This window comes from Oryzias melastigma, linkage group LG23 (assembly GCF_002922805.2).
Source record: "Oryzias melastigma strain HK-1 linkage group LG23, ASM292280v2, whole genome shotgun sequence".
NCBI lineage: Eukaryota > Metazoa > Chordata > Actinopteri > Beloniformes > Adrianichthyidae > Oryzias > Oryzias melastigma.
This window is the reverse complement of record NC_050534.1, coordinates 22,366,238-22,390,239: the sequence shown is the minus strand read 5'-3', so window position 1 is coordinate 22,390,239 and position 24,002 is coordinate 22,366,238. Positions and strand designations below refer to the sequence as shown.

Sequence of the window (24,002 nt, the reverse complement as noted above, 5' to 3'; positions counted from 1 at the left end):
GCCAGCCGGGTTAGAACGCTCCACTGTCCTATTTCTGCCTCCAGCAGCAGAAAAACAAACGCAGGTTCCCGAAATGTTAAGATGTGTAAAACGTTCCTGCGTCTCCAGAACGAAGTCGGAGCGACAAAAACTTTGTGATGTTCAAACGACTCGAACTTCTCGGCCGAACGCAAACCGGAAACACTATTCTTTCAGTGATATTTCGGACTTTTAATTTTTAGTCAAAACCTTCAGGATTTTAGATTTTTTTTTGTTTGTGTGTGTGTGTGTGGGGGGGGGTATTGCAGAGTGGCCCCGCCCACTTCCAACAGTTAAGACTTTTATTTTAAAGAGTACATTTCTGGATGAAATTCTGAGATTTTTCCTGAAGGAGACCAAGTTAGAATTTGAAGATTTGATCCGATTAATGACGGAAATCAAAAAAGAAGCAGAGGATTTATTCCTGACCTGGGGGGTCATCCTGTGTTCCCTGGGGGGTTGTTATGTTTCCATGAGGTGAAGACTTTCTGCAAGAGCCGTTTAGAAATATGGTGAGCACCAAAACTGCAGCATCAGATCTGCAGTGGTGTGCAGTTTGGAAACGTGGGAAACGCCTGGTGGGGGCGTGGTCAGGGAGGGGTCAGGACTGGTACATGTTTGAGGTCCGGTCTGAAACCATCAGGTTCCTGGAACCAGAACACCTAAAATGTGCAGCGGACACAGCTTCCAGCAGAGTCTGAGTTCTCCACGCCGACTCTGAACGCACCACAGATCAGGAAGACACAAACCAGCAGGAGTTTCATCATCCAAACTTTAATGAGTGAAATACTGCAGCAATATGAGCCAAAACATGGCAACTTCAGCAACGCCGCCCCCTCGGCATTGAACCCGCACATAAATAATTTATACAAACTTTAGAAAAACATAAATAAGCAGTTAAATAATATAAATAAATAAGTCGAGGCTTTAAAGTTTAAATAAGAGGGTGGTGGTGATGGTGCTGCGGCGTCAGAGCGCCGGGGTGGGGGTGGGGGTGGGCTCCACGCAGTGGTCCTGCAGGTACGTGAAGAGGATGTCGATCTCTCCCACCGCTTTGTTCAGGCCTCGCTCGCCCTCCATCTGAAAGCATCACAGGTCGGGTTTAGAAATATTCAAAGAAACAGATCCGTATGAAGCCGTCTCTGGCCGGCTCACCTTCTCCAGCTTCCTGCGGAACTCCACGGCGTGCCGGTGGTCGTGGTAGTGCGTGACGTTCTGCACGGACAGACAGACAGGCGGTTATCACCTTTGTCACTGAGCGACAGCGGCACCTTCACCGTCTTTGAGCCAAACCACCGAAACTCACTATCAGCTCAGGATCTACTGTACAAAACCGCCGGATTCCACCAACAAATCTGAAATCTACACTTTCTGTTCCTGCAGAGACTAGAAACATTTTTCTAAAATAACTTTTTCTATTATTTTTATAATGTTCTTTGAGTTATAGCTACTTTTCAGCTGTTGACATGATCATTCCAGTAGATTCTGAAGGAGAAAAGCGGCTCTTCTCCTTCAAAGTCTGCTGGAATGATCGCGTTAACGTATAAAGATTGTGGTGTAACCGTCACGGCGACGCCTCAGGTGTTAAACGACCAATCACATTTTCAGGAATCAAGTACTTACGCAGCCGTAGCTCTGCAGGTCCTCGCTGATGCGGTGCAGGTCAGTCTTCAGCCGGTGCATGCTGGGATGCGCGTCGTCGCGGTGACCATGCAGGATGTTGTTCAGGTAGAAGTCGAGGATGTTGGCGTGGAGGCAGCATATCTTCAGGTGGTCCTGAGGACGACGGGGAGGGAGGGGGTTAGTGAAGGAGGGGGGGTCTGTGCGGCGCGTTCAGGTGCGAGGACTCACCTGGCTGCCGTTGACTCTGGGTAACAGCCGGATGTTGGTGTCGGCCTCCAGCTCCTTCTTCTGCGCCTGGAGACACGAGGTTATAGATGTTCAGAAACCGAAACCCAGTCCCTCAGAGTGGAGAACCAGATGCACAAGAACTCACATGCTGGGCCACCTCCACAACCGCCTGACCCGTCTTCGGGTCTCTCAGCGGCCGGCTGAGCGACCGGTGGAGCGGGTGGGCCGTCGCCGGTTCAGACCAGCCCATCAGAACCAGGAGCAGGAGCGTGGCGGTGGCGGCGGCAGGCATGGTGCAGGTAAATCCGCGGCTGGGAGTCCGGAGGCAGAGCGATGCTGAGACCTGAGTGCAGGTGCTGCTGTGGAGACGCCTCTGAGGCCACGGCCCCTTTATACACCTCCACTCCCCACCCCCCCCACACGCCTCACCGCAGGAATATAGGACATCGAAATCCCCCGCACACAGACGAGCGCCGACTTGAAAGTGTTTGCTCTCACAGAGGAAATGAAGAGTCAGAAAGTTCTGATAACTAATGCCAGCCTCGTCACTGCGTTTGTTGACACTTTTGCGCTCTTTTCATTTCCTGCTCGTTCTGGATCTCTCTGCAGGAGTTTGTTTGTGTCCTCGGCAGCTCAGCTTACATGTTAGTGTGCAGATGAACTCTGATTTCATGCTCAGAGATGCAGCGGATCTGTTTTACTCACTTCATGAGACCTACTTTCAGCTCCCGTTCAGCCGCTCCGCACAGACCAGTACATGCAGTTTGTGTGAATGAAACTTTTGCTTTGAGTCTTTGTGAAGATTAAAAAGAAACTATGATTCATCTCAAATGATCAGCTTCAATACAAATCCCCTAGCGAGCTGGTGAATGTCTGCGATCAGAAATGAATACGATTTCTGCTTCTAATTTCTCTAGAGAGTTATGAACCAGAACCTCCCAATAGAAAGTTCCTCAACATTCCAGGACCAACACCTGCTCCGAAACCAAGGATTGTGGGTTGGAGACTTCCATGAACAGATTGATTGTTGGACGGACGGATGGATGGAAGGATGGACAGTAGCATAGAACCAGGGAGAACCCGGTCTGTTTACAATTTCTAACATTTTATAGACCAGAAGAAGGTTCTGGTTCTGTCAAATATGTGGAATTGAAATGGTTTATTTTAAGCAATCGAGGCAAGAAGAATAATCCAAATGCATTACAGTCAAGAGAGGTTTACATCCGTACAAAGACATCAGACATGGCATAAGTAGGCATCAAATGATCGATTGCTTGAAAATGTTGTGTTCTAGCAGAGCTTAAAGGTTAAGTCCAACGTTCACTGAGACCCAAAGCGTCCCGTTCAATCACTCACTCTGCTGGAGCAGAGCCGCCATTGAAAGCATCAGACTGACCATCAGGAGCAACATGGCGGGCATTCTGTCTGTCTAAACTGGTGTGTGCACGAGTATAAACACTGTTACTGTTTAAGGTGATTTACAGACAAAGGGGAGGAGCTTCTGGTAGTCACCAGCAACGTTAGCACAGAACCACTTCAGTGGATTTAAAACGGTAAGACGTGAAATATCTGACGGCGGATTTTATTTCAACTGAATGAAGTTTGTTAGTGAGTCATCCCCTCCAGTTCACACGTTAGCTTCACACACGCATTTACAGTCGGTGCACGACTGTTTCTACACCTTCAGCTCAACATATTTGATCCATGAATTCATTCACAGAATCCACCAAAAAAGCTCACAAAGGTTACTTCTTTGATTTTTATCCTAAAAAACATAAAAAACGTAACTAGTAAAATAATGGAATAGTTCTCTTATGGGGGTGGGAAGGGGGGTACATTTGTGGTCAATAAAACGACATGAACACATGTCTATCTATTCATCCATCCGTCCAACTTCTGAACCCCCATAGGGGTCACTAGGTTGCTGGAGCCTATCCCAGCTACTGTTGGGTGAAGATGGGTTTACCCTGAACAGATCTCCAGGTTGTTGTAGAACCACCCTTATACACTCGTATTCGCTCTTATTCACTCTTATTCACCCTACTGCCCAGAGACCAGCCAATTGGGGCCTGCATTTTCTATCCACATGGCCTTGTTGGCTGGGGCGAGAGGACACCGGAGAAAACCCAAACAAGAACCAGGAGAACCTGATTTGAACCAGAACCCTTTTACTGTGAGGTGAGAACCGCTACACCACAGTGCAGGCATGAACATTTGCAGGAAAAACATTAAAACGATGATTGGTCGATCCCGCTTCATCTACTGAACACCGTCGTCATTGGATCATTTATCAAAGGCTCTATTTTACTGCTGGTAGTTTTCTTGTTGTAGCTGAGGTAGTGGAACAATGTAGACATCAGTTAGCTTTAGTTAGAAAGAGCCGAGCAGGTTAGTCATGACAAATGTAACCCAAAGAACCAAACTGACTGACTTTATGTAACCGTCTGATTGTTTTCATCTTAAATGCATCCATTTCCTGAAGTGTTTCTGGATGCCTAAATCACAGATCTGTAAACACTAATAAATGCAGCTAAAGTTTCTGCAGCACAAGAGTTAACGTGGGGAATCATCCCTGAACTCCAGCGGGGCCTCCACTCGACACCACTTCCTCTTTTCGGTCTTTTCTCCTAAACCCGTTCCATGAACTGATACCGACACCGGATCTGCTTTTGATCCGGCGGCCAAACAGCTTAGCGGCTGAAGGCGATGCCTGGTTTTGTAGTTTTCCTGGTTCTCTTAGAGGGCCTGGAGGATCTGGTGTCCGCTCTTTGTCTGCTTCTCTGGGTGTGTGAGTCCCTGCGAGATTTAGGCGAGCTGCAACAAACTTCCTGCAGACTTTCTTCACATCTCCTTCAAGCCACACTTGCAGCTTTAAAATAATCTTTATTGCTTCTGAAGGGTGGAATTCTCCTGTTTTAGTTTTCTCTGGAGCAGATCTTCAACCAAACCAGTGTGTGAACGGGTCTGTGACTGTGAAGCACTTTGGGCCTTCAAAGGAGGGTAGAAAGCGCTAAACAAGTATACGCCATTTACCATTTACAGAGTTCAAAGATCAAACGGTTGATTCTAAACTGCTTCAAGACTTCCTGTGTAAAGAAGAAACCTTTGGAGTTTCTGACTCAAACATCACTCAGAAACTTCATCAGAGGTCCGGTTCTTCTACTGCTGACACCAGCTCAAGTTCTGGATCAGTTTGACCTCTTTTACGGTGATGCAACGCTGTTCTCGTCTGAAGCTTTGTCATCATGACGGCAAGCTTCTGCTTCAGCTTCAAAGACCTTCTCTGACCACAGGATGAAAAAGAAAAACCTCCTCATCATCGCTGTCAGTCGTTGGGTCCAATATTGTTTTTTTTATTTCAATTTCAGTACAAAAGACTGTTTCTGTGAGACCTTTCAAATTCATTTGATTCTCCTGAAGAAAACAGAAGATCTCAGCTTCATGTTGAACTTTAAAAAATAAGTTTATAATAATTATAAAGAAATATTAAACTGTCTCAAATCTTTGGTTTTTGTCATGAAAACTGTCTGGATGTTTTAGTTTTTTTTCCAAACTTTTCCACATCTTCTGCTCCTGAGTCGCACTGAAAGCCACAAAGTTCAGCGTCCTTTAGAGGAAAGCAGGAACCCTCAGAAGAGACCCGTTTCCTGGAACTTCTAGCAGATTCTGTGTTTCTGAGAACGTCGAGTTTGTGGCGTTTCCTTCATGAACTGATGACCGACTGCGGATTCAAACACACAACCCTCAAACAAATCTGTCTCAGCTTTGGAGTCAGGGGTCAAGACGGTGAAGCAGAGCGGATGAAGCTGCAGAGGAAGTTAACGTGCAGCTGCTGAAACATGACGGGAACAGGTGGAACCTCGTGCCTCTATTTAACATGAACAGGTTGTTGGTTCAAAGACAGAAACTTTAACTTTTTTTCATATAAACATAATATACATACATATTATATACATAATAAACATACATAATATATATTTATGTTTGGTTGTTTATATATATATATATATATATATATATATATATATATATATATATATATATATAAAATGCACACAAATATATATGTGAGTATTTATATATATATGTGTGTGTTTTTACAAATGTACCTGTATAAATACATACACACTAGGGAACTAATCGCAAATTAATATGTGGTCTTTTTTTAGGAAAAAAATGTGTGCTTCGTGGAATTTAGCAGTTCTACAGTACTTAAGCAAATTGGGGAAAACAAAGCAATGAAATATATATGATCAATCTGACGTATTTTGTGTTATTACCACTTTCTTAACAATAAAAGGCTGTAACATAAAATGCCTAACAAAAGCCCAAGTGCAAGTGAAGGGCATTTAAAATTCCAAACTTCAATCAACCTTCAGTAAAATAAAATGAAAAACATCAAAAATAAAATTTCCATAACACTTTCATGTTCATTTTTTGTCAGGACCAAATCTTTTCCTCCTCTGCTGAACTGCAGTAATAAATGAAATAGAGATTTATCATTTCCAATGAACTTTTGTTTTTTAAAACCTTAAAGACTGAGAAAAGCGGGATACTCTGTGGATAGTTTGACAGTCTGTTACTGCCGCCGCGTTCTCTGGCTGCAGCTCGATGCAGCGACGTGTCCAGCGGAGCTCACGCCATGAATATGCCGGCAGACAGACCCCTATGCTGGGGCTGGATCACGCTTAAACTTCCAGAACTTTGGGATATTTTGCATATTTTCGCGCGGCGAAAGAGGGACGGGCCACACACTCAAAGCTGAGATTTATCTTTTCATCTACAAATAACTGGCGTTGTACATTTGAAATGTCCCCCGGTGCGCTTGCTGTTCGGAACGTCGGGGGTCTGCAGCTCTCGGGACACGGCGCCGGACGCAAGCCGGAACCACCAGACGTGGTACTGGACGCGAATAGGAGCCGGGTTAGGCTGCAGGAGCTCTCCGCAGCCAGTGAGTTAGTGAGTTATATATATCTAATATATATATATATATATATATATATATATATATATTTGTATACCCCTCCTTGAACCTCCACCTTAACGTGGTGGAGGGGTTTGAGTGCTTGAGTGATCTCAGGAGCTATGCTGTCGGGGGCTTCTGCCCCTGGTAGGGTCTCCCATGGCAGACAGGTCCTGAGTGACAAGCCAGACAAAGAGCGGTTCAAAACCCCTTTATGAGTAAAAACATGAAAGATTCCGTTACGTCGCCCAGATTGGCGTCACCGGGGCCCCACCCTGGAGCCAGGCCTGGGGTTGGGGCTCGGAGGCGAGCGCCTGGTGGCCGGGGCTCCTCCCACGGGCCCCGGTCGGGTCCAACCCGAAGGAGCAACGTGGGATCACTCCCCAGTGGGCCCACCACCTGCAGGGGAGCTCTGAAGGGGCCGGTGCATTGTGGTTTGGGTGGCAGTCGAAGGCGAGTGCCTCGGCGACCCAAACCCCGGTCATGGAATTTGGCTTTTGGGACATGGAATGTTACCTCTCTGGGAGGGAAGGAGCCTGAGCTTGTGCGAGAGGTTGAGAGATACCGACTAGATATAGTTGGGCTCACCTCTATGCACAGCCTGGGCTCTGAAACTCAGTCCCTCGAGAGAGGCTGGACTCTCTACCACTCTGGAGTTGCCCATGGTGAGAGGCGACGGGCTGGGGTGGGCTTACTTGTGAGCCCCCAGCTCAGCCGCCAAGTGTTGGAGTTCGTACCGGTGGACGAGAGGGTCGTGTCCCTTCGCCTTCGGGTGGGGGACAGGTCTCTGACTGTAGTTTCGGCTTACGGGCCGAACAGCAGTTCGGAGTACCCGGCCTTCTTGGTGTCTCTTGAAGGGGTACTGGAAAGTGCCCCAACAGGGGACTCCGTCGTCCTCCTGGGGGACTTCAATGCCCACGTGGGTAATGACAGTGGCACCTGGAGGGGCGTGATTGGTAGGAATGGCTTCCCTGACCTGAACCCGAGCGGTGTTTTGTTGTTGGACTTCTGTGCACGTCATAGTTTGTCCATAACGAACACCATGTTCGAACACAAAGGTGTCCATCAGTACACCTGGCATCAGGACACCCTAGGTAGGAGATCGATGATCGACTTTGTAGTCGTTTCAGGCGATCTCCGGCCGTGTGTTTTGGACACTCGGGTAAAGAGAGGGGCAGAGCTGTCCACTGATCACTACCTGGTGGTGAGTTGGATTCGCTGGCGGGGGAGGAGGCCGGAAAGACTTGGCAGACCCAAACGTACTGTGAGGGTCTGCTGGGAACGTCTGGCTGAGCCCTCCGTCAGGGAGGTCTTTAACTCCCACATCCGGGAAAACTTCAAGCAGGTACCGAGGGAGGTTGGTGACATAGAGTCCGAGTGGACCATGTTCTCCACCTCTATTGTCTCCGCTGCTTTCCGGAGCTGCGGTCGCAAGGTCTCTGGTGCCTGTCGTGGCGGCAACCCCCGAACCCGGTGGTGGACACCGCAAGTAAGGGATGCCGTCAAGCTGAAGAAGGAGTCCTATCAGGCCTGGCTGGCTTGTGGGACTCCAGAGGCAGCTGACAGGTACCGGCAGTTTAAGCGAGCTGCGGCCCGGGCTGTGTTGGAGGCAAAAACTCGGTCCTGGGAGGAGTTTGGTGAGGCCATGGAGAAGGACTATCGGTTGGCCTCAAAGAGATTCTGGCAAACCATCCGGCGTCTCAGGAGGGGAAAGCAGTTTTCTGCAGGCACCGTTTTCGGTGCAGGTGGGGATCTGTTGACCTCAACTGGGGACATTGTCGGGCGGTGGAAGGAATACTTTGAGGATCTCCTCAACCCTGCTGACACGCCTTCCGTTGAGGAAGCAGAGGCTGAGGACATTGGGGTGGAACTGTCCATCACCCAAGCTGAGGTCACTGAGGTTGTCAAAGAGCTCCTCGGTGGCAAGGCTCCGGGGGTGGATGAGGTTCGCCCTGAGTACCTCAAGTCTCTGGATGTTGTAGGAGTGTCTTGGCTGACACGTCTCTGCAGCATTGCGTGGCAGACAGGAACCGTACCACTGGACTGGCAGACTGGGGTGGTGGTTCCCCTTTTCAAGAAGGGGGACCGGAGGGTGTGTTCCAACTACCGGGGAATCACACTCCTCAGCCTTCCTGGGAAAGTCTATGCCAGGGTACTGGAGAGGAGAGTCCGTCCGATAGTCGAACCTCAGATTCAAGAACAACAGTGCGGTTTCCGTCCTGGTCGTGGAACAGTGGACCAGCTCTACACCCTCTTCAGGGTGCTGGAGGGTTCGTGGGAGTTCGCTCATCCAGTCCATATGTGTTTTGTGGATTTGGAGAAGGCGTTCGACCGCGTTCCCCGTGGTGTCCTGTGGAGGGTGCTCTGGGAGTATGGGGTCCGGGGAGCCTTACTCAGGGCTGTCCGGTCTCTGTACGACCGGAGCAGGAGCTTGGTTCGCATGGCCGGCAGTAAGTCAGACCTGTTTCCGGTGCATGTTGGACTCCGGCAGGGCTGCCCTTTATCACCGGTTCTGTTCATAGTCTTTATGGACAGAATTTCTAGGCGCAGCCAGGGGCCGGAGGGGATCTGGTTTGGGGACCACAGGATTTCCTCTCTGCTTTTTGCAGATGATGTTGTTCTGTTGGCTCCATCGAACCGGGACCTCCAGCATGTATTGGAGCGGTTTGCAGCCGAGTGTGAAGCGGCCGGGATGAGGGTCAGCACCGCTAAGTCTGAGGCCATGGTTCTCGACCGGAGAAAGGTAGTTTGCCCTCTCTCGGTGGGTGGAGTGCTCCTGCCTCAGGTGGAGGAGTTTAAATATCTTGGGGTCTTGTTCACGAGTGATGGAAGATCGGAGCGTGAGATCGACAGGCGGATTGGAGCTGCGTCCGCTATTATGCGGTCGCTGTACCGGTCCGTTGTGGTGAAAAGAGAGCTGAGCCAGAAAGCAAAGCTCTCGATTTACCGGTCGATCTTCGTTCCAGTACTCACCTATGGTCATGAGCTTTGGGTCGTGACCGAAAGAACGAGATCCCGACTACAAGCGGCTGAAATGAGTTTTCTCCGTAGGGTGGCTGGACGCTCCCTTAGAGATAGGGTGAGAAGCTCGGTCACCCGGAGAGAGCTCGGAGTAGAGCCGCTTCTCCTCCGCATCGAGAGAAGCCAGTTGAGGTGGTTCAGGGATCTGGTCCGGATGCCTCCTGGACGCCTCCCTGGTGAGGTGTTCCGGGCATGTCCCGCAGGGCGGAGGCCCCGGGGAAGACCCAGGACACGCTGGAGAGACTATGTTTCTCGGCTGGCCTGGGAACGCCTCGGAGTCCCCCCAGAGGAGCTGGAGGAAGTGGCCGGGGAGAGGGAAGTCTGGGCATCTTTGCTTAGACTGCTGCCCCCGCGACCCGGTCCCGGATGAAGCGGAGGAAGATGGATGGATGGATGGATGGATGGATATATTTGTATATGTGTGTGTTTTTCTTCTACACCTATATAAAACATTCTATATATAAACACATATATATGTTCTGGAGATTGTGCTGGGAGACACACATTAAACCTTCTTGCTGCAGCACGTGTGGATGTCCCATCCTGGAGAATACAGCTGAAATTGATTAACGAGGCCCTCAGCAACAACAACAAGAAAATTATCAGACAGGTTTAATTCAATTCATGCCAAGCCCAATACAAATAGTGTTCCTTTAATTTTTGAGCAGTGTATATATGTTTATTTACGCATATATATATATATATATATATATGATGTGTGTCTGTATGTGTGTTTTTCTACCTATATATAAATACAGATTTATATGTATGTGTGTGTATATACATATTTATTTATATATATATTTATATAAACATATATGTGTGTATTTATATACATATATATATATATATAAAAATACACATATATATGTGAGGCTAAATATATACATATATATAAGAAACACACACATATATATATATATATATAAATACACACATATATATATGTATACATCTTTTTTTGTCATCAGACACGCAATTGAAATCGTGTCTGAAAAAATAATTACAAATACTTTATATATATATATATATATAAATATATATATAAAAATTTTTTAATACTTTTCAAGAATACTTCAGAAGCTATGAACTTTACCGCATTATATATATATATATATACATATATATATATATATATATATATATATTACTGATGGCATTGGTTTTTTTGGGTTCTCATGACAGTCCGGGACATAAAAGATCGACCCATGATGCCGAGCAGCTGCTGTGGATCTTGTGTCACATGTAGGTCATGAACAGAAACCGCTGTAGGAGGCTTCAGACCGGGCGAGGAACACAGAAAGGCTGCTGCCATTAAGCGAATTTTTCTGCTGCATTGGCGAAATCTGTGCCAGACTTCAAACAGACGCAGGTTTCAGGATCTTCTGACGAAGCACAAAGACGCGCTGAGGATCGAAGATGCTGCGATCAAACAGGGAAACTACGACTCAGCCAGTTCAGAACCTGAAGAGGTCCAGCAGAACCGTCAGCCAAGAACCAGCCGTCTACCGTCAGGAAGAGTCCGCTCAGAGTAGTCTTCATGAGACAAATGCAGCCGGAAAACAGAGAAGGAATTCTCAAGGAAAACAAAGACTTGAGCTGCAGAAACAGTGCTGATGACCTGAGTCCAGAACGAGGTTCTCTGAACATCCGGACCTGCATTCCTGGTCCAAATTGACGGTTTCGTCACTGTAGAGAAATGCAGGCAGATACTTACCCATAATGTAACATCCCAATGGAGGCATATGATTGTCCCCACATGGATGCTAGGACAACCAAATGAAGAAGTGTCTACAGCAAAGACAGAGTCCACAGAGTCCGGGTCTGGATCTGGGTTCAGAAGGAGACTGGAGGATGTAAGGCGGTCTGAATCAGAACATTTGACAGTTCCTGACATGTTTGGAACAAAGGAAACATCAGACTTTGGTTGGAATTAGCTCGATCTTTAATTCTTTACTGCGTTAATTCATAAAATCATTTGTTTACAGCATTTTTGTTTACAGCTGAGCGTGTCTGTCAACAGCTTGATTTTGTTCCTGTCATGTGATCGACCCTGCTTCTCGACAAACTGAAATAAATTCTAAAGTCTGGATGAACAAAGATGTCAGAAATAAAGATGGAGGGGGAAAAGATGGATTATATTTTGAAAGGGAGATCTATGTTTGTAAAAGATTTCTGATATCTAATTGCAACTCGAGCAGCAGGTGAGGTGCATGATGGGAGTTTCATTTTTAGTTCCTTTTGTAAGTCAAAATCTAACTTTGTAAGGAAGTTGGCATGTGCTTTGCTGGCGTTTTTTTTCTTCTTTTTTGAAGATTTTTTTCTTTTTTCTAAAGATTCCACCTTCAAAGGTCCTCCTAGTGATGTTGATTTCACAGGTTGATTTGAGGGTCAATGTTTTGTAACATAAAGCAGGAAGTGGAGGAGGTTACCTAACGCCCTCCCTCTGGATGGATTTCAGCGTTCTCGGAAGCGCCGTTTCCTCAGACGGTGATTCCTCGTGATGGCGTCACAGGAGAGTCCGGCGCTACGCTCCACATTGTTATGAGGGGAATTTACCGCGCAGGTGTGTCTGTGTTTGAACAGAGCAGGTGAGTCGGCTCTCTGGCAGGAAGTGATGAAGATGATGTTTGCTCTTCCTCCTCGCTAACGTCACTTGGGAGCCTCCGCAATACTCACGGAGAGCAAACGCTCCCAGGAAAGTCCAGGAGTCGGATGAAGACGGAAAACTTTTCCCATGAATGAGGTAGATTTATGGAGGAAAGGACGGGTGACGGAAACGTTTGAGAGGAGGAGACGTTTAATGGAAACATCAATAATTTAATGAAAAAGAGAAGAATAAATAAATAAATCGTGGAGGACAATAATTCTCACATAAAATCACACACGTTGGACAAATCTGAATTAATTCGCTGGTTCTCCAACTGTAGGAGCATCTGAAGCTGTAGTGGTGTCTGAACTGTGTTTTTAAGGCGGACCCGTAGCGGGTATCCCTTCACCAGTAGGGCGAAGCAGCAAAGCGCTAACGTGGCTGACCGGCGACTATGCATGACGTCATCAAATTTGAAGACACTATTTTTCCATAACTCTCCATTTGGAGGGCTAAATGTAGGGAGAAGAATCATTCACCTGAATATTTTTAGCATTAGCATGAGTGAAAAGGCAAATTAGCTGCAGCTCCCGCCTGATTATTTTAAGCATCAGCAAAAAAGTGTAATAGCTGGGCCTCCCGCCTTATTCTTTATAGCATTAGCATTAGCAAAAAGTTGTTTGCCCAGAAAAGTTGTTGAGATGTTTCTTCTTCTGCAGGTGGATTCAGTTTATGCTCATCACTGCCCTCTAGTGGCTGATTGTGGCTCACAAATCAAACATCTCAGTCTAAAAGCTAATCATGGATAACTGTCAGCATTAAAAAACAAACATACGGACATTTCTGCTGAGTCATTCGTCTCAACTTAGCAGGAGGAGAAGCCCCGCCCACATATAAAGTAGCCTTTATTCTAAAGCTAACAGTCATAACTCTACAAAAATACATTATTCTCATTATTTCTACAAATAAAAAAGGTCATCAGGAAGGTCAGAGGCTCAATGTTTCCCCCAGAAGTTCTTGTGCCTCTTCTGAGCGCGCTCCAGGACCACAGACGCAGCTGAGCGGGAGGCCGCCGAGCGCCATGACATCACCGAGAGACGATCCTCTGGACGACAAACACAACAGAGGTCAGACGAGGAGACAGATCCTAAAAATCACCACCAAGACTTATATACAACTAAAGGCAGTGAGAGTTCTTAAATCCTGACAGACTTGGGCGTAACTCTTTATTTTGTCACTCCAACCGTCAAAAACCAAAAAGACAAAAAAAAAACATCCTGTGAACATGCTAGGTTAGCTAGCTTGTGTGGGAGTGAAGCTCCACCCACTTCAGTCTGTGACCCCTCTGTAACTACGGCAAGCCAAAAGGTCCAAATTTGTTTTAAAAAGGAATGGTAAAAAAACTTTGATTCGTCAAATGCTAAAACGTGTTATTTTGAAAGATTTTGACCCTTTTGGATTGCCGTACATACTGTCCCACATCCATGAACGAAACCAGGGACTGTGATTTAATCTGCAGGATATTCATCCAGAAAAGAAGATAATTCTGATGTAGAAAAGCTGCAGGTAAGAATTTAGAAAAGAAGAATCTTATTCTGGATTATTTAGCCTAAAAAAAAAGCTAAACTCTTTGATTGATTTTAAATGAATGGAAATCCAACTGATAAACTATTTCTCTGCATCTAATTCTACGTTTTTTGAGTATTAAAGGGTTAAACTTGGTACGAAAACAAATGACTAACAATGAGAAATAATGATAGGGTGGAGTCTGAGGAAGAGGAGGCTCACCTTCATGACCGCCACTTCCTCCCGAACAGGAAGTCTCTCGGAGGCGCACGCCCAGTTCACCTGCAGACACACTGACGCCATGAGAGGTGATGCAGCAGGGGGCGCCGTTTCTGTTCATTGATGGACTTTTCACAGTTGTCCTTCAGGATGGTTTGGTTCTTGAGGACCAGAGGTCAGGATGACAGGTGACCTCTGACCTCTGCTGAGGGACTCAGGCAGACGTTTAAGGACGAGGAGTTTCAGCTTCTCTGCTTTGGTAAGAAAAACTTCAGATTTTCTTCAGATTCACTGTTTTTTCACTAGATATTTGTCCCAATCTGCACAAACGTTTACATCTCTGAGTAAAGGAACTCAGTGGCGAGGAGGCGGAGTCTGATCGGAGTGTTTCCTACTCAAACAGGAAATTGCATCATAATTATCCTAGTAGCAAATAGCCGGGACAAATACCTCAAACGGTTGCTGAGATTGGAAGGTCGTCTGAGAGCTTGTATCGTCTCAGGTACCTGTCTGTCAGCCCCGCCCCCATTTGCTACGGTTCAATCTTGAATTAAATTCAGTCTTAAAGATGAAGTAATAATATGATATCAACTTTGTGAACTGGACTGAGAGGCTGACCTGCTGGTGGAACCACCTCCTAGTGGTTACCTGCTGAACTGACTTCAAACAGGAAGTTTGGGTCAAAGCAGGAAGTGGAACGTTCTGAAAGTCTTTCTTTCTATCTACTTGTACAGTGACATTTTAGTTCATGGTTGGCCTAATGATTTCATGTGGTTGAATACTTTATTTGGGATCCTCCACAGAACAACAGAGTTAGCAGGTTCTGCGTCACCTGGGAGTTCAAACCCGCCGTCCTGTCGGCGCTCACCGTTGTGCTGGAAGTCTGGGTGTCTCATGGAGCCCTGGATGGCGTGCAGAGGGGGAGGAGCCGGGGGAGGGGCCAAAGAAGACACCTGTGTACTTGGTTTAGGTGAAGGACTGCAGCACGGTTTGTGCTGATGAGCAAAAACCTTCTCTGACCACGCCTCTTTCCGTTTGACTGGCAGGTCGCTGGGCGTCCCTTCCTCTGTTGCCATGGAAACAACAGAAACATTTCTCTGGAAAATAAATGAGCAAAACCTTTATATCAGTGAAATATCACGTATTTCATTCTTCCTGATGGTTTCTTTCTTACCTGGAATTTTTGGGGATGAGAGACGTCGGCGTTCCTTTGTTTCCCGACCAGGACGGCGCCCCCTGCAGGACAAACAGTGGTTCAGAAAGCTTGAAGTCTCCTTTCTTTCCTCCTTTCTCTGAGGATGTCAGAGACATTCCTGCATCTCTGTCTACAGTTACGCTGATGACACTCTGCTTCACTAGGAGAAGCCAATGAGCTACCAGACGAACCCTGGACCTGGAGCTGGACCTGGACCTGGTTTCAGGTCAGACCTGGTTGTAGTCGAGGTCAAACAGAGGACCTGCTTTTACATTTATTTGAAGGGGAATTTGAACCGTCCTGCCTCCTCACCTCCATGGAAGAACTCCCCCCAGGGGAATTTACCCCAGCAGCCCACGGGCTCCTTCTGCACCCCCCACCACCACAATGAGGTCATGGAGACTCATGCCCCGCCCCCCGCCTGGCTCCAGATAAGCAGAAGATTTCTCAGACTGAAGATGAATTAAGTCTTCATCAAACATAAACTTTTATTTCCTAAAACACAAACAAACAGAATCGTCTGCAGAGTTCAGGGGGTGTTTTCAGAGGGGGGGGGGGTTAAAGATGGTGGGTTCTAATCGCTCTGATCTGCTTTCATACCAGCTTCTGTCTCCACTCGGACTTTCAATGTCGACATTCACACACGAGCTGTGAAGTAAAGATCTGCTGCTGAATGTGGTTGAATGACGTCATTTCTAAATCAGGTTAAAGTTTTCTCAGAAACTTTTCTAGGTCTTCATGACCTCAGCCCCCCCCCCAGCAGAGGAAACGCTCAGAGTCTTCTAAGGAAGACGAAGCTGCTGAAGTCAGTCTGTGTCTGCTGAGGACAGGTGTATCTGTAACAGGTGTGAACAGGTGTACCTGTAGCAGAGAGAACAGGTGTACCTGTAGCAGAGAGAACAGGTGTACCTGTAGCAGGGAGAACAGGTGTACCTGTAGCAGAGAGAACAGGTGTACCTGTAGCAGAGAGAACAGGTGTACCTGTAGCAGGTGTGAACAGGTGTACCTGTAGCAGGGAGAACAGGTGTACCTGTAGCAGGTGAGAACAGGTGTACCTGTAGCAGAGAGAACAGGTGTACCTGTAGCAGGTTTGAACAGGTGTACCTGTAGCAGGGAGAACAGGTGTACCTGTAGAAGAGAGAACAGGTGTACCTGTAGCAGAGAGAACAGGTGTACCTGTAGCAGAGAGAACAGGTGTACCTGTAGCAGGTGAGAACAGGTGTACCTGTACCAGAGAGAACTGGTGTACCTGTAGCAGGTGAGAACTGGTGTACGTGTAGCAGAGAGAACAGGTGTACCTGTAGCGGAGAGAACAGGTGTACCTGTAGCAATGAGAACAGGTGTACCTGTAGCAATGAGAACAGGTGTACCTGTAGCAATGAGAACAGGTGTACCTGTAGCAGAGAGAACAGGTGTACCTGTAGCAATGAGAACAGGTGTACCTGTAGCAGGTGAGAACTGGTGTACCTGTAGCAGAGAGAACAGGTGTACCTGTAGCAGAGAGAACAGGTGTACCTGTAGCAATGAGAACAGGTGTACCTGTAGCAGGTGTGAACTGGTGTACCTGTAGCAATGAGAACAGGTGTACCTGTAGCAGAGAGAACAGGTGTACCTGTAGCAATGAGAACAGGTGTACCTGTAGCAGAGAGAACAGGTGTACCTGTAGCAGATAGAACAGGTGTACCTGTAGCAGATAGAACAGGTGTACCTGTAGCAGAGAGAACAGGTGTACCTGTAGCAGATAGAACAGGTGTACCTGTAGCAGGTGAGAACAGGTGTACCTGTAGCAGAGAGAACAGGTGTACCTGTAGCAGGTGTGCCGAGGTCAGAGGGGGTCCTGGTTTTCAGCCTGGAGGGGGACAGCTGGTCTTCCTCTCTGGACACAAACAGAAACAGTTTCTGGTAAAATTTAGATTCAGGATTATAAAGTCTTCAGGATTTCAGTTTCTGAGCTCCGATCAGCTTGGATCAGGTCAGATCAGATCAGCTCAGATCAGGTCGGATCAGGTCGGATCAGGTCAGATCAGGTCAGATCAGGTCGGATCAGATTGGATCAGGTCAGATCAGCTCGGAACAGGTCGAATTAAGTCAGATCAGGTCGGATCAGATCAGATCAGGTCAGATCAGCTCGGATCAGGTCGGATTAGGTCGGATCAGGTCGGATCAGCTCGGATCAGGTCATATCAGGTCGGATCAGCTCGGATCAGGTCGGATCAAATCAGGTCAGATCAGATCTGGTCGGATCAGATCAGGTCAGATCAGATCAGATCAGATCAGATCAGCTCGGATCAGGTCAGATCAGGTCGGATCAGCTTGGATCTGGTCGGATCATTGGTCAATGGAGCGCTGGACGTACTCGTCTGAGCGCCGCTCGTCCTCTGCGTGTACCCGTCTTTGTGTTCTGGCGGTTTTGGGCTCCGAGGCGCCGGAGCGGCTCCGACTGGAGACGCTGCAACGACAGGACGACACTCAGACATCGCCGGGGGGGTCCAGCTCACCTGGAGCGCCTGCTCTCACCTGGCCAGGTCCAGGGCGTCCACACAGGACGCGCTGCGGCTGTCTGGAGACGGGCCCATGGCGAGGGGGGGGACGCGGGCGTCCGCGACGGAGCCGGAGGCGTCGCTCGGCTCCCACAGGGCGTTCTGGTCGGACAGCAGCTGACCCAGGTGGTCCCTGGAGAAGTTGGCCCCCCAGGCCCGCCGGCGGTACATCAGAGCCCTCTGCCTCAGCTCCGTCACCTGGAGCACAGCGGAGCTTCAGCGCTGAGCCGCAGGAACCCGGCTGAGCGGTCCAGATGTCTCTGATAGATTTATTTATGGGCAGGAACCGTTTCCATGGTTACCTCATCAGCTGATATGCAGTTTGATGTGTTTTTAATAAACATGAAGATTTCCTCAGAAAACTTCAGATGAATCAATAATCGTGAGCAGATGTTTCACATTCACACGTCCTCAAAGTTCACCTGAACTTCAGCTTCACCTGCAGACTGACGGCAGAACCTGAACCTCCTTCAGGTTTCCGTGTCCTTCAGCCGTGGTTACAGCTGTTTATCTTCGGACATTTCTCAGGATTTAAGGGAAAATCTTATATGACATGAAAACGGTTCTCCAGAGAAACTGTAGTGAAGGTCAGTTTGAAACTGTTTCTATTTTCTAGAAGATGAAGATTCAACGGACAATATTGAGAACTCAAATTCACGAAGAAGAGCTGCCGCGGTCAGTCGACCAATCGACTGTTTTAACAGTCGATTGGTCGATACTTTATATTCTATGGAGTCAGAGTGAAGTAAAGATGAACGTTATAACGTCATTCTGCTAGATTTATGGACTATTTTGGCATTTAACGTACTTTTCAGCTGCTATCAGCTTCAGCGTTTTCAGCTCTAGCATCTTCAGAGACCAAATTCAGCTTCCAGCATTCACACAGGATCATCATGGGAGCCTCGTGGTCCTGAACAGGTGAATGGAGTTTGTTGAAACCATCAGGAGTGACAGTTACCCCCCCCCCTCCCCTCAGTTTTTGCACATTTCATCCGACGGTGGGATCGCCGTCAGACGACTTGAAAACATCATGACTCAGTTCTGCAGAAACAAAGAATTGGGATTCTTTAAGATTTCCTATCATGCCTTAAGCCCCTCCCCTGCACCCCCAGAGAGCGAGCACGCCGCTGAACTGCAGCGTTTCTGCTGGGAGAGGAAATGACCGACAGGCTGGAAACGACACGGATGGAGAAGCTCCGCCCACAGGTTCAGCGTTCAGGTTCACTGAAGGAGATTCAGGCCTTGAATCCTAAGGAACCACAAGAGTGTGCACGTACGTGCACATAGGTGCATGTTCGTGCACGTACGTGTTGTCAGTAGAAGAAAGCCTCAAACTGAAGCGTGTTCCTTCATGTGGTTCCTCTCATGTTTGATGTTTCATCTGAACTGATGCTGAACCCGCCCCCCCTCCCCCCACGCCAACGACACTTTCCAGAGGACGGCGGGAACCTCCCCGACAGCCGGCCTGACAGTAGTTTCCCTGAAATGAAGCTCTGTGGTTTCTGACTGCAGTTACATCACAAACACAGCAGAGCGGCGGCGCTGAGGTGGGCGGCGGCGCTGAGGTGGGCGGCGGCCTCGTTCCTCCAGCTCTGAAGACCTTCATCACTCAGAAGATGCCGAGTTTCTGCTCAGATTCTGATCTGACAGACGCGTTCTCTAACTTCAGACGTTTCCATTTGTTCAGCTGAAGTTTCTCTTTTTCAGAGTAATTATTCAAGTGAAAGAACTGAGGAAAGAACTCGACCAGAGTTCTCTGGTCTGGATTCAGTTCTGTGGTTCTGTTTCTTCCTCCTGGAGACGTTTCTGGATTTTCCGTCACATTTATGAACGTTTCAGCCTTTCCTCTAAACGGGATTGTAAATTAAAACCATCATTGTTGTACTGAAGTGAAGCGTCTGACCTGCAGGGCGGCGCCGGCGAGCTTTCCCTCCAGTTTTCTGAGGAGAGCAGAAGGAAAGCTGGACTGATACTCTGTCAACATCCTGTCAGACAACAACCTCAGTGTTACAGCCAAACAGCACAACAACAACACAAGCAAACACAAACACACCTGCGGCCTCGAGGAGGGGGCGTGTCCTTCTCTCCTTGACAGGTGTCTTGGTGGAGGCGGAGCTTGCCTGTTGGCTCCTCCTCCCTGCTTCTCCTGTTTACCTGTTAGAAACATTTTGAGAAGTTCAGTCCGGAAAAGCAGAAGACGAGGTCACATGACGGTGAGGAGGAGGAGCTACTGCATCACTGACAGCTGTCAATCAAAGACGTCTTCAGCAGTTTTCACTGATTTAACGGATCAACGTTTGACTCTGTGGATTTTAGCGACAAAAACAAACTAAACCAAATCATCTAAATCGGGTTTGTAGTTTAAAGACGAGAAGAAACTGAAGTGAAGACAAACAGAAACGGATCAGATTAAAGAAGATCACGTGATCCACAACAGAGTAGAGTCAAATAAAGTAGAGTATGGTAGAATAGAAATTTAGAATACAGTAGGATAGAATAAAACAGAGTATAGAAGAATCAAATGGAGTAGAAAACAAAGGAGTGGATTAGAATAGAGTAGAATCAAATAAAGTGGAAGAAAATAGAATAGAATAAAACATAGTAGAGTAGAATAGACCAAAAATAGAGTAAAGAGTTGAGTAGAATAAAACAGAGTAGAATAGTTTAAAGTAGAATAGAATAGACTTTATTGTGAAACATCAGATTCTAAATTAAACCTGTTTTATTTCTTTACATATTTTTCATTTTTTGTGAGACTTGATTGAAACAAAAACAGGAAAGTTTTATTTGAATCAGAACAAAATACAGACGCATTAAACAACAGGAAGGAAGTTAGAACGTGGATGGATTTTAAGACAAACGTGGAACTCTAGTCTGATTTATTACATCTTTATTCAGAATAGATGTTTTTGGGGGAACATATAAACTCTTTTGATGAGGAATTCCTGCGTATTACCAGACCAAAGTCCCTCATTTGAAGGTCTAATTTAAAGGTTTGATTCCGTCGGAAAAGGCAGAACATCACAATCTGTTTAAGGGAATCCATCGAGACAGATTCTACTGACTCTACTGACCACGACCTTCTGAAGCTACGCTAGCTAGTTAGCCAGGAGAACTCCGCCTTACCGTGTGTGTGTGGAACAGCGGCTCCCACTCGTGATCCAGATGCTTCCGGAGGCGTGGTCCAGAGGGCGGGATCAGGCCTTGGAAGCTCCGCCCATACTCTGTTTCCATAGAGACGGGCTTCCTCCTGTAGGGGGAGACGCTCCTGCTGCCGGGGTAGAAACCCTGCAGGAGGGAGAGAGACAAAATGTCTCCATCTGGTGGGCAGTGAGGGTACTGCAGCTCTGCGGCATCAGATAAATTCAAATCTGGATCATTTCAGGAGTTTAGATTCTAGAAATGATTTCCTTTCAGTCTGATAGACCAAGTCAAGCCGCCGTTTCACCTGTTCGGCGGTCAGCAAAGGCGATGCGGCCGTCAGCGGCTTCTGCCAGCCTGACCTGTGACCGGCCGCCTTAGACTCCGCCCTCAGCCTCATCACATGATCAACCTGTAACAGCGTGAAGAATCAGATCCTCAGACGCTCCGTCGTCTCAGGCTGCAGGTCTACTCACCTTCATAGCAGACGGCGGCGCGCTGGCTGCTGCAGCCGGCACAGGTGTGTTGGGCCGTGGTTGGAAGGGGCGGGGCTTGTCTGAGAAGGAGCGAGTGAGAGGTCAAACGTCTCTGTGAACTCTGTTGAGAGGTTTTCCTTCAAACTTTACCAGACTCTCCATCAGCTGCTGGTTCCAGACCGGGTCTTTTTGAGGGACGTGGGTCTGCTGGAGGACGAGGTCCAGCCGGAGGTTCAGGTGCAGATTCAGGACGTCCTGCAGGACCGGTCGGTGGTTTCTGCTGGTTCCTGTGAGCTGAGCTCCTCAGAACTACAAAGCAAACATTCAAATTCAACTGTTGCCATGGCAGCACGGCGATGACATGCATAAATGTTGTATATTTTTAACGTTTGTTCTTTGTTATAATGTTTTGGAGAATTTTCCTAAAACGTTTTTCAGTTGTTTTCTTTAAAGTGCAGACGAAGAATAAATCTCTCATCAGGACGTGAACTCCTGCCTCACGGTTTGAAGGTTGAACATCCATCAAACTGTTTGGTAAACTAACCTTTAGCAGAGAACGTGTTCCGGGTCGGGTCAGAACCAGCCGGTGGGTCGACGGGCAGAGCGGACGCGGTGGAGGAGCGCGGCAGCGTGAAGCTCCTCTGGTACTCCGTCTGACTCTGAAACCAGAACCAGGTTCTGCTGAAGGACGGAGGCTAGAACAGGAAGTTCTTCAGCGGACGGGAAGTTCAGGAATGTTCTGAACTCCGGATGTGGAGATGAAGAGGAAACATGGAGACAGAAGTGATGACGGTCCGAGACGTGGTGGTTGTGTGTGTGTGTGTGTGGACGTTTGTGTCTATCAGTGTTTGTGTGTCTGCATGTTTGCTCACTGATGTGTATTTGTGTTTATATGTATTTGTGTGCATGTGTGTGTTTTAATATAGACTCTCTCTGATCAGATGAATGAAGGCCGATCATCCGGATCATCTGAATCTCTTCCGACCTCCTGGATCTTCTGGACTTCTGGATCTCCTCTAATCTTCTGACCTCCTGGACCTCCTCTGACCTCATGAATCTCCTCTGATCTCCTGGACCTCCTCTGATCTCCTGGACCTCCTCTGAGCTTCTGGACCTCCTCTGAGCTTCTGGACCTCCTCTGACCTCCTGGACCTCCTCTAATCTTCTGGACCTCCTCTGACCTCCTGGACCTCCTCTGACCTCATGAATCTCTGATCTCCTGGACCTCCTCTAATCTTCTGGACCTCTTCTGACCTCCTGGACCTCCTCTGACCTCATGAATCTCCTCTGACTTCCTGGACCTCCTCTGACCTCCTGTGACCTCCTGGACCTTCTCTGACCTCCTGGGCCTCCTTTGATCTCCTGGATCTCCTCTGACCTCCTGGACCTCCTTTGACCTCCTGGACCTCCTCTGACCTCCTGGACCTCCTGTGACCTCCTGGACCTCCTCTGACCTCTGTCTCCTTGCGTCCAGAGTTTCAGTTTGTTGATCCAGACTCACGTTAGACCCACAGAATCCCACCTTGGATAAGGTTCTGACCCGGACTTTACAGTCTTAATTGTAGCTCCGCCCCCACCGTGACCTGACGGTGGATCTCGCGATAATTCATGTCCTTTAGTGACTTCAAAACTAACTATAGATTTGCGACAGAAACCTCAGATTTAATCCGCATCATAATCCGATCCTTCAAACCGCAGATTAGCAGCTAATATCCCATAATAATCCCGCCGCTGCTGCTGAGACAGGTGGCTAATAGCTAGCTAGCTAGCATGGGCTGGAGAGGCTCACCTGTTGCTTCAGCTCACAGTAACACCTGCTGTTTACCTTGAAGCGGACGGTCATGACGCAAAGAACGTCCCGTGACGTCACGCCTCCTCCATGACGCGGACGTTCACCAGCAGTTCACGAGGACTAACTAACTAACTAACTAACCCGAGCGGCTCGCTAACTAGCTGCTCCGGTGGACTCGAAGCGCCAAGCCGCCAGCGTTGCCATGGCAGCTAGTGCGCAGGCGCGGTGGCTGCAGGAAGTTGAAGGAAACGTTCTCAGATTTCACAAAATAAAAGTCCTAAAAGTACGATTACAATTCGTTGTTACGACGAGTTCTTTTTGTATTCTGTTCAAGTAAATGAAATATGTAGATATTCATATTTGGAGTGTTGTAAACATTTATCTAAATGTGATTCTTACGCTCCCGCTGTCCTACTCCATTTACTTTACTTTTGTACATTTAAAAAGTTTTGTTCTACGGTGAAAATAAGCCAGTACTTTGTCCTGGTCGGGTCCATTTCCAGAATCAGGTTCTGAGGTTCTTCATCCATGAACTGAGGTTTTCTGATCCTCCTTTAAACGTCATGGATTTATTTATTCCTGCATCACAAACATTCCCCAGATCTGTCGACGGACATTTAATTTAATTCT

The 24,002-nt window shown here is 47.5% G+C and overlaps 2 protein-coding genes and 1 long non-coding RNA gene across 12 annotated transcripts; 1 reads left to right on the top strand and 2 right to left on the bottom strand.

Annotated features, from left to right (window-relative positions):
• Positions 1-257: 257 nt before the first annotated feature.
• il22 (interleukin 22) lies at positions 258-5,799 on the bottom strand. The gene is made up of 5 exons (XM_036210352.1): positions 2,015-5,799; positions 1,870-1,935; positions 1,642-1,794; positions 1,174-1,233; positions 258-1,098 (listed from the first exon to the last, which is right to left on the bottom strand). Exons 1-5 carry the CDS (start codon positions 2,159-2,161, stop codon positions 988-990), a joined length of 537 nt encoding a protein of 178 aa, XP_036066245.1. The 5' UTR covers positions 2,162-5,799; the 3' UTR covers positions 258-987.
• A 6,836-nt stretch (positions 5,800-12,635) lies between these two features.
• Positions 12,636-23,629, bottom strand: mdm1 (Mdm1 nuclear protein). Of its 10 annotated transcripts, none has more exons than XM_036210297.1 (15): positions 23,370-23,626; positions 22,125-22,239; positions 21,731-21,889; positions 21,581-21,660; positions 21,412-21,516; positions 21,090-21,251; positions 20,017-20,117; positions 19,867-19,948; positions 17,941-18,161; positions 17,780-17,872; positions 17,229-17,299; positions 15,403-15,464; positions 15,061-15,325; positions 14,232-14,291; positions 12,636-13,548 (listed from the first exon to the last, which is right to left on the bottom strand). In XM_036210297.1, exons 1-15 carry the CDS (start codon positions 23,421-23,423, stop codon positions 13,439-13,441), a joined length of 1,740 nt encoding a protein of 579 aa, XP_036066190.1. In that variant the 5' UTR covers positions 23,424-23,626; the 3' UTR covers positions 12,636-13,438. The 10 variants fall into 10 exon arrangements, 9 of the variants coding, with proteins under 9 accessions (XP_036066190.1, XP_024144322.1, XP_036066191.1 ...); XM_024288554.2 differs by having other exon boundaries at positions 15,097-15,325; positions 23,370-23,625; XM_036210298.1 differs by having other exon boundaries at positions 23,406-23,624.
• Positions 22,230-23,667, top strand: LOC112156368. Its single transcript, XR_002920947.2, has 2 exons — positions 22,230-22,372; positions 22,507-23,667. It is a non-coding gene; the product is annotated as an uncharacterized LOC112156368 (long non-coding RNA).
• Positions 23,668-24,002: the final 335 nt, after the last annotated feature.